The sequence below is a fragment of the Vicia villosa genome, linkage group LG3 (genome assembly GCF_029867415.1).
Source record: "Vicia villosa cultivar HV-30 ecotype Madison, WI linkage group LG3, Vvil1.0, whole genome shotgun sequence".
NCBI classification, from domain to species: domain Eukaryota; kingdom Viridiplantae; phylum Streptophyta; class Magnoliopsida; order Fabales; family Fabaceae; genus Vicia; species Vicia villosa.
In genome coordinates, this window is record NC_081182.1 from 20,117,921 (window position 1) to 20,128,160 (window position 10,240).

General features: G+C 36.2%; 2 protein-coding genes across 2 annotated transcripts; both read right to left on the reverse strand.

The window, feature by feature from the left end:
- Window positions 1-1,452: 1,452 nt before the first annotated feature.
- On the reverse strand, window positions 1,453-6,822 carry LOC131657675 (uncharacterized). The gene is made up of 7 exons (XM_058927044.1): window positions 6,369-6,822; window positions 5,843-6,284; window positions 4,845-5,761; window positions 3,555-4,757; window positions 3,201-3,335; window positions 2,111-3,025; window positions 1,453-2,030 (listed from the first exon to the last, which is right to left on the reverse strand). The coding sequence occupies exons 1-7, from the start codon at window positions 6,820-6,822 to the stop codon at window positions 1,453-1,455; spliced, it is 4,644 nt and encodes a 1,547-aa protein (XP_058783027.1).
- Window positions 6,823-8,807: 1,985 nt separating this feature from the next.
- On the reverse strand, window positions 8,808-10,036 carry LOC131657676 (uncharacterized). The gene is made up of 7 exons (XM_058927045.1): window positions 9,826-10,036; window positions 9,646-9,736; window positions 9,435-9,562; window positions 9,268-9,358; window positions 9,032-9,188; window positions 8,868-8,926; window positions 8,808-8,817 (listed from the first exon to the last, which is right to left on the reverse strand). The coding sequence occupies exons 1-7, from the start codon at window positions 10,034-10,036 to the stop codon at window positions 8,808-8,810; spliced, it is 747 nt and encodes a 248-aa protein (XP_058783028.1).
- Window positions 10,037-10,240: the final 204 nt, after the last annotated feature.

Here is a 10,240-nt window from a genome sequence, read left to right on the forward strand (position 1 = left end):
TGTTCATCAGTGCAACCTGGGACACAAATGGTAGCTGTGGCAGTGGTCAACCGATCCCGTTGTGGATAATGCAGTTGAAATATGAGTGTGTTATGTAATGATAGGTTTAGTAATGATGGTGTGACAATAGTTATGTATTAGTGGTGGGGCTGTGTTTGTTTTATGTTGTTTGAAGCCTGATGTAATTTTAAGACATATCTTTATGTTTCATGTCAGTTGTTGGATAAGTCCTATAATATGTTATATGTAATATTAAGTTTATTGTGTGTTTATTATATTAATAGATGTGTTTTATAAGTTATTTTTTAATGAATGTTTATAACCGAAATTAAATGTGAATGTTACAAATTGATACCATATATGTTTGTTGTTCTATAAAATACCAAAAACCGCATTGAAACAAGTATAGTTTGCAGTGTTTTGAGTATCATACAAACACAAGTTGTGTCTTTGGTTTCTACTAAATGGATAAAATAGGAACTCTCATTCATTCCAGACAGATTGACTGTTTTTTAATTGCGAAAGTATGTTCACAGGTATGTACAGCAGTTTCTTGGGTAATTAAGCATTGGTATTATGTTGTTTATTATGTTAAAATTATCTCCACTCATAAATTAAGTATTGTAAATTTCAAGATGTATCCTGAAATTGATCCAGAATTCACACTGAATTACAATGACGAATTAAACAAAGTTTGGATAGTGCTCAACAACCAAGGTGTCCACCATGAGTTGATCTTTAATAAAGTTGGCGATCATCCGATGATAATAAGTGGTTGGTGCTTGTTAGAAGCATATTATGCTTTTCCTGCGAGCGTTATTGTTGAATTTGGTTATTATGGGGACAATAATTTTGGAATAAACTGGTTTAAAGAAGTGGGAGATTGGGTGGATTTACCGTACTTTCATAGCCGATACACATTTGATGACAACATTTATTCGTTTGTTGTTACAGTTTCTCAGTCTTCATTAAATGAGGGAAAATTAGTTTAGTAACTTATTCTAATACTTTTCATGTTTTTGGGTTAAGGTTTAATGAAGTAATTGTGTGATTTAACAGTTTGTGTTTGTATTGCAGAAGTTGGGGTTAAATACTGCAAGAATCTTGGGAAGTTGTGGGTATGAAGCCCTTGTTTTGTGCGGGGACAGCGGTATGTCCACAACAATGAAACTGTCAAACATTCTTGATCCTTACAATACTGAGTTAGGTCCTGGGTGGGATATGTTTTGTAGATGTCATAAAATCGATGTCGGTGAATGTATTGTATTTAGAGTTGATGTCCGATGTCGTTGTGCAATATGTTACGTTTATAGGTTTCCCGGATAGTATATTGCAGTAATTGGCAGCTATCACTATAATTGCTTTTGACGTTTTTTAGTGTCGATCTGTCAGTAAACCTTAAAAGGGATTTAAATTTAAGAATCAGTATAATAAAAGCAACAAATACAGGAATTATATATTGTCGAAGATCTCCTTGTAAACTACATTTGTAGTTGTTGTTTTAACTTTTGCATGTTGATCATGTATTAATATCTTGATTCCTTGTTTTGTGGTCACTCTTGATAGTGCAACATATATTTGTCCATGTGTAAAAACATCCCTTGGTAGGTATAGACCAACAGTATCCAAAGACTGTCCTTGGGATTTGTTAATTGTCATGGCATATGACACTATAATGGGGAACTGTCTTCTGTTGAGCTTGAACGGCCATGGTGATTGGGAAGGTGACATATCCATTCGTGGGATGTAAACCTGATTGCCACAGTTCTTTCCAGCTATTATCGAAGCTTCAATAACATGTGTCCCCAATTTTGTTACTATCAACCTTGTTCCATTACATAGTCCTTCTGACTGATCAATATTCCTCATGAGCATAATTGGTGTTCCAACCTTTAACTTTAAATGATGGGTAGGCAAACCAGATGTACGGAGGGAACTGAGAAATTCTGGAGTTAGGATATTTACCACTGTGTCGTCATTGATTTCGGACTTATCAATAGTATTTGAGCTGTAGTAATCTCGCATGTCTCCTGTATGAAGAATATAATGAGTTAAGTGAAATTAATATGAAAAGTTGTTTTTCGTAAAGGGTAGTGAGAGAGATGTAGACCTGGGATTAAGTCAAGGATATGATTGTTTATTTGTTCCACAATTTCTAATGTTGAAGCCAGAATTGCTCGACCCTTAAGGTATTGGATTGAATGAAAATTGTGAATAAAGTCAGGATATGTAGCATTAACAATGGCGACGATCGGGTCTTCGAACTGTGTTATCAACAGGTCAGGTGGAATTTCAAAATCTGTCACACCGTCATTGGGCTCAGATACTTTTCCTTCGCCAATTCTTAACAACCATTCAGAAAACTGTTGCATTTCATTTTTATCATCTTCAGTCGGATCGGATTGCAGGCGCATGTTTTTGGTTAATGTTAACACTTGAACAGAATTCCATATATAAGACGCATTTATGGCAGAATGTACAATATCCGAACGGCTTCCTCGAGGGACAACAGGTAAAATCTGCCTGAAATCACCTCCAAAAACAACAACTTTTCCACCAAACATCTCCTTTGAGTTACCGTATTTAGACATTACGTCTCTGAGCGTTCTATCTAGTGCTTCAAAAGTATGCTTGTGTGCCATTGGAGCCTCATCCCAAATAATTAGTTTAGTTTGCCTAAGAAGGTCTCCCACATCATCATTGTACTCAATTTTGCAAGTAGAATTATCGAGCGTTGGCACTGGTATCTTAAATTTTGAATGTGCAGTTCGACCTCCTGGCAACAATAATGACGCTATACCACTGGTTGCGACTGTCAGACATATATCATGCTTCGACCTTAATGCAGCCGCCAGTGTTCTCCACATGTATGTCTTACGGGTTCCATCGTAACCATGTAGGAAGAAGACTGCACCATTCTGAGACTCAACTGCGCGCATAATTTTTTGATACATAGCTGTCTGTTCATCTGGGTCAAGGTTATCAGTAAGGTATTTCACAAAATTGGTTTTCTTCAATAGCATAACTAACGATATAGTTATTATGAATCGCTAAATGATCAACCAAACATACAGTAGTATTATAAAATTTAGTTAATAATAATTTCAATGGTATACCTGTAAGTCCACGAAAGAGATTTGTGAATTATGTCTTTGTTTTGGCAATGTTATAATTGCGTTCGTCATATATCAGTCTATTACCTAATTGTTGCAGAACATATCCATCTGGATAAGGGATTGGTTTGAAATCTTTTAGTGTCCTTTTATTTTCTTGAAGCAGCTTTTCTATTTCAATCAGGGTCAAATGTTGCAATTCGGCATCTGTGAGAACCAATTCTGTTTTTCAACATTACAAAGAAGAAAGTTAGGCATTGGCTAATAGAAGAGATCCATTTGGTTGTAATTATATATATATATATATATACTAAATTATTGTTGCAGTTATATATGCAGCAATAATTTAGTATATATATATATATATATATATATAGTGATAGATAATATAACTGCAGCAATAATTTAGTATATATTGTTTAAATTTAAACTCTTAAAAACCTGTATTTAAAGCCAATTGCCTTTGAGCATGTAGGACACCATCAGATAACAGCTGCCATGATTCCTTCCAAACGTGTGCTGGGCGATTAACAGCACCTGACAATAGCATCACCACAAATAGTTTTCGGACAAAATGTCCAGAGCCCCATTCACTGGCCTCTTTGAGTGCACCAATATATTCTTTGTCATCTTCCAGAAATCCCATGGAGAAGCATGCATCTCTAAATGTTTCATACTGGGTATTACCGACCTTGCGAATTTCTTCATAACTTTTTGGTCCCTTGACTACCGTCAACATCATCCGCAGGTAAAAAAGTTCACCTGTTGTTGGTGGAACCCATATCAATCTCCCAATGGTGAATCCCTTTTTGCGGGGCCTCCACTCCCTTTCTTTTTTGTGGTAAACAAACTTAGATACAAATTGACCATAAGTGAGTGACTGTGCCTCAGTATACTTTGAGTTTGCAGATAGCCAACCAGTAAACATGGAATCAGTAACACTTGCATTCTCCAAAACATTTTCCATTCGATCGTGATCAGTGTAGTAAACAGCCTTTTCGCCTACCAAGTGATAAAACATACGTTCAACTGCCGGTCTTCTACCATGAATGTGAAAGGAGAAAATTCTCCAGCATGCTTCACATGGTGAGATATATCTGCAATCTAAGTATTGTTTTATTTCATCAACCGGTTCATTGTTGTTGGTTGACACCGAAGCTGTTATTCTGTCATAGCCTTTGCTAATGTATTTGAAAAGATATTTGATTGAAGTGCTATGGTTACACCATTCCATGTTTATATGTGCGTTATATTTGAGGAGAAATCTTTTGTTATAAGGTACCACATGACGGTTGTCCAATGTGATACCATTTTTTTCAATAACGTGGGTTTTTGATCTTCTCCTATAGAGGGGATAACCTTCTGCATCAACAATAGTTTCCTCGTTAAACTTCTTTGGAAAGTATTTAGAGCATTTACCATTTTTCATACAGGTTGGTGTCATGCGCGCCACTCCACATGGGTCGTGCATCATGTTAGATTTAACCAACGCATACAACCTCGGATGAACAGCAGGGTCTGGTATTTCAGCACAGATGATGTTGTCAATGTCAGATGGTGTGGGGTATTTGCTCTGAGGATGTACAAAAATCAAAATATGTGCGTGTGGCAATCCCCTCTTCTGAAATTCAATAGTGTACATAACTATAAATGTACCAGTTAGTTAATATGTAATTTCAATTTAGGAAGAAGATGTTAATTAATTAATAGAACATAAAAATGCATACTTACGGGCCAAAACTTTCCCTAGAACATGCTTTTTTGTTATATCTGCAATGAGTTCGTCAAATTTGATTTTGAAGACTTTAGTAATAATATCGGGTCGATCGTGTGGTTGTAACCCAGTATCGGACAAGGCACGGATAATGTCTGGCCATGTTGGATTGCAAGTAAATGTAATGAATAGGTCCGGAAAACCCAATCTACTTGAAATTGCCATTCCGTCAAAATACAGTTGATCCATATATCTTTTTCCCCTAACAAAAGATGACGGTAAGACAACTCGCTTTCCCCGCTTTTGTTGTTGTCTGCCATCATCGTTATTGCATTCATCTGTCAACCTGTTATATTTTCCCACTCTTAATTTGGATTGATTATTTCGCAACCAGTTCAGCCTTTCAGATTCCATCATACAATAACCATCGACCAAGAACTGTTGAAACAGACGGCGTGAGTGTAGCAAAGTTTTTGCCTCCTCGCTACGGTCTTGTAACCTGTATGAAAGCCAGTCCTTGATGCTCTGACGATTTTGTCGGGTAACCTCAGTTTCATGGCGATATCTATGCAATAAATTTTTCCTATAACCATCTTCACCATACGCAAATATGAGAGGGTATTGATATGCCAAATATGCTGGATGAAACTCATCAATACGTTGCAAACCACCGTTGCGTGCTTGAATAATAATGTCCCTATTACAAGCAGAATCAATGTCTCCCACAATTAGCGCAGCAACTTCTGAAACCGTTGGTCTGTTATACACGCGTCCATCCTCAGGTCTATCACATATAACCCTCAGTTTTAAGTCTAAGAATGCATTATCGTCCAGGACATCCCTCGCCATTCTAAAAACTTTTGCATGAATATTGAACTCATCTAACATGATCTTCAAATTATGAACAGTGTTCTCGTCAATTTCAGTATTGTCTCTGCGCATTTTATGCGACGTTAAAAATAAATATAGGTAACGATCACGAAGACCTTAACTATTTGTGGAATATTAGAAATACCTGAAACACTTCATTCTATTAGTAACTTCATTATCTGTGTCATAAATATATAGCTGAGCATATTGCGGACGGTCTCCATTTTCTGGTAGTAGAGTACCTATTCGATGACAGGTTTGACCGTGCAGTCTCAAAGTTGGTGGTCCTCCTTTCTTTGAATATGTGGTGTCAAATTTCATTCCAGGAGAAGTAAACGAAAACATTGAGTTGTATGTTCGAATATTATTTCGATAATTTTTGCTCTCGGTAGATGTTTTGTTAAACAGCAGATGTCTCAACAGTGGGGGTGCCTCTTCAAGTAAAGGTAAAACAATTTTACCACTGCGACAACAGCGATGGAATGTTGGAACATGTCCCTTTTTGGTTTTACTGGCATGTTCTTGAAGCCACATGTGTGCATGACAATATGTACATTCCCATATTTGATCCCCTATATCAGAATATTCTGCAGATTTAGAAATTAGCATAGTGTCATTTGTGATCTAAATATTTGATATGCCGTTGAAATGTTTATTATTTGTAACATTACCTTGTAAATTTGAATCTGCTAACGGTGCTTGTTCCATATCATCTTCAGAGTCTGAAGTATTGGATGAGCTGCATTCATCCTCAGAGTTAGACAGTGGCACTTGGGAATATTGTGTTTCAGGTGGCATGACAGAAAACTTTCTATTCTCTATTATAAGCCTTCTTTTCTTGCGAGCATCAATTGAATGAGCTCTATCTTCTACATTTGGAATAGAAACTGGGGAGACTGTACTTGGGGATGGGGCACTGGTGGGATGACCACATGGTGATTTCTTATTTTGCAATATCAGCCTTCTTTTCTTCCTTGCATCACTTACATCAGTTTTATCTACCAAGTTTTGAGAATGATCTGATTCAGTGCATTGTGCATCTCTCTTCTCCTTCATTCTAAGTCTTCTACTTTGTCTAGCAATAGAAGAGTTAGTATGACTGGTTTGTTCATTAGTTTCTAGCATATTTCCTAAAGATAGCTACGATGCCAGTAAGTAGTTCTAAGAAGAATATGAGTGGACTAATTATATAGATCAATTCCAATTACAATATTAAACTGTATAAATTCTACAATATAAAACTGTATGGATTCACATTACTCAAGTGATAACAGCTGTTATGAAACAAACAGATATAATATTAATGGGGTATGTTGGAAAGTTGATTGGGATGAGGCAATAAGTGAAGCATTATCTGCTATATACTTTATACAATGCAAATGGAAGGTCTTGTCATTATAATTTCAAAACGTTATGTACAATCTTTATATTACCTATTATAACAGTACTTATTAATGACAACATGAATGGACATTAACATATTTCTAACTCTCATGTGTACCTTTATTTAACTCAGTAGGTGATCCCATTCAATCCAATTGCCACAGGTGCTAAGATAAATGTCAACAAATTGAAGAGAATACATACAATGTCATATGCGCAGCTATATTAATTTTGATTATTTATAACATTCAACGGAGCATTTCGTCGGTGCATGTTCGGTGTGTTGATTTCTCAGCATAATTGCAAGTTCAATTTCATGTTAGGAACTTTTTAATACGTTTATGACATTCAACGGAGCATTTGGTCGGTGCATGCTAGTTGTGTTGACTTCTCAGTAAAAATGCAAGTTCATTTTCACGTGAGTAACTTTTGAATAAGGTTTATGTGTCTTTTACCTGTGTAGTCGTAACCAATATTGCAAATTGTGGTTGTTATTAGTTGTGACAATATGTTTTTACAATAGCATGTAATGCTAGTTTGGATATTGGATATGAGTAAAAAACAAAGTATATCATAGCAGTTGAATAGATGATTAAGAAAAAACAGAAAAGTCTTATATTAAGATAACAGAAATTAAATTACATAGTTGTTACCAAACCAAAAGAAACAGACTTACAAGTCTGATTTGTTTATGTGGAAATACAAACAAAAAACAAATAAAGTGGAAAGGAAATAAAACATGTCCACACCATAAAACAAAAACACACCAAAACATACATAAAATTATGCAGGAACTACTAATCTATCTTCTCTATTTTTATAATTTTCTTTAACTTGTTTGATGAAAGTTCTCCATCACACGTGGCATCCGAGGTTGTTGACTCGCTTGATACGCCTGGAAAGTGTCTTTTTACAGTAGGAGTAACTGGATTTGTGCTGTGCGTTGAACTCACATCAAGATCCTGTTACATAAGTGAACAAACATCACACAATTAATATTCAACAGTACATTAAAAGTGGAGTACATTTCAGTACAGTAAACGTCCTTACGACGACAAAATTAGGTTCGGATCGAACAGTGGTCATTGCTTCGACAGCAGGTTGTTTCATCTACAAATCATTCAAAAGATAGTACAAAATCATAATATGCGCAAAGTCAGTTTACAATGATTTTAAGTTGCATAACACATGCAAAAATTAAATTCAAATACCTCATCTGTGTCAAACTGATCAGCAAGCTCTTTCACAAAAGGGTCATTCTTCAATAGCATAACGACAGAGACATTCTTCCAACGTGGTTGCCACTTAACTTTGAAAGCCATCTTGCAATCCAACATCTGATCCAATGCTAGTGGGAATTCCAAGGGATCATGAATGCTAGCCTGTAGGAGATTGCAAGACAAAGATCAGTTAACTCTGGCATAATTGTCTAGGTTTTTCCAATAGTATGTAAACGGAAATACCTTAATCATTGTATGACGCAGCTGAGAAGCAGACAATCCCAAAAGTAACTCACACTCTCGGTCCCAAAATAGAAAGTTACAGCTATTCCCGGCATGAGTAACCTCAATCTCAATCTTATACCTACATTCGCAGTATACATAGAGCACTCAAAAAGGTCATGTTCAGTACCTTGACAATCACACATATAAATGAAATAACATAAAACATGTGACAAGTATGTTAACCTAAAAATCTCTGCCTCAGTGAAATGTCCAGCCTCACACTCAAACGGAGCTTTGTCACCACACGCAATACATGAACAAGCATGACAACCACGATAATACCAGCCATACGGAGAGGCAACCAGCATTTTAGTTTCTCCAACAGTCGCAGAAAATGTAATCTGCAATTATGGAACCAAAAGATAATACGATACACAGTCAAATGCAACGGAAAAATGGCAATATATACTAAATCAGAATAAAGGGCCAACAACTTCCAAACATACAGTTCTAAGTTTTATAATATCCCCAATAGGCATTACAACAGCCTTTGAAAGCAATTTCTGTACAGGAGTCATCTGTTGATTTTCAGAGTTCTGTGCTGAAAGCTGTGAGTTGGAACCCTCCTGGCCAGACAACGTAATCATGGAATCCTTCGGAAAACTGTCAAAGGAAGACAGTAATGTAACAATCACATTGCATAAAAATTAAAACCACACAAGAGCAAATCCAGGGAGCATACCTTTCTATAAACTCTTTCATCGGCAGCAAATCAGTATTCAGACCAAGGACGGTAACATTAAACGTGTTTGTCACGGACAGTGGAAACTTACCTATTCAAATAGAATGTTACATAACCATCTATATCAAAATACAAGGATATCTAACCATCTATATTCAATTACTAACTCTGTTCCTTGACTTTCGCATATTGGATCATGACAAAAATAGGACCAGAATCATCTCCGCGCTCCTGCTTGAACTTCATGAATTGTTCAGCATAGGATTCCCAAAGCGTGCAATTGATAGTATTCTCACTGAAGAAATAATACAAACCATGTCATCTACATAGTCACATAAGATATGTTCGATAAATTATACAATAAATATGAATACAAACCCCCCGTCACGCAGCATCATGTTAATCTGCTGCTTCCGGGCACCTGATGTGGTCTGTGAATACCCAATACTTTCCACCATACCGATGACATCTAAAACACATACAGCCAAAAAAACCTTAAAATGAAACAACACATAAAAAACAAATCCAGTCAAACAGAATAGAGATAAAATATTCTACCTATTAGCACATCCTTGTTAAAGTTGCCGTTTATTATATCTGTAAATTTAGTAAACACCAACGGCTTTGGAGGTATTTCAGCGTTGTTATCATCCGTAACCGTAGTGCCAGCAGTAAACTTCAACATAAACTTATGAGACGAAGGTCTGAAAGCCGCAACATTAGCCTGAACCTTAAAATTGGAAACCGTGTAACTATGATCCAAGACCATTTTTTCGGAAAAAAGAGATACATGCGGTGCAGGAACAACAACATGTATGTCACCACCCTGGAAAAAACATTAAAATCAAACATACAACAAACCAAAAACAATATATGTAAAAACAACCAAACAATGCACTTCATTACCGATACATCAACAAAAATCATCTCAAAATGCTCCCTCTTGTTCGAAACAACTGTCCATTTGTGGTGC

Bases quoted from the DNA above. Each gene is read 5' to 3' on its own strand.
- LOC131657675 (XM_058927044.1), bottom strand. From the start codon at position 6,822: ATGCTAGAAACTAATGAACAAACCAGTCATACTAACTCTTCTATTGCT. The intron at 3,336-3,554 runs GTTTTTAAGAGT...GTTGAAAAACAG, and splicing joins GCAATTGGCTTTAAATACAG to AATTGGTTCTCACAGATGCC. The intron at 2,031-2,110 runs GTCTACATCTCT...TTCTTCATACAG, and splicing joins TATCCTTGACTTAATCCCAG to GAGACATGCGAGATTACTAC.
- LOC131657676 (XM_058927045.1), bottom strand. From the start codon at position 10,036: ATGGTCTTGGATCATAGTTACACGGTTTCCAATTTTAAGGTTCAGGCT. The intron at 9,359-9,434 runs GTTAGTAATTGA...CTATTTGAATAG, and splicing joins TGCGAAAGTCAAGGAACAGA to GTAAGTTTCCACTGTCCGTG. The intron at 9,189-9,267 runs GTATGCTCCCTG...TTCCTTTGACAG, and splicing joins ATGAAAGAGTTTATAGAAAG to TTTTCCGAAGGATTCCATGA.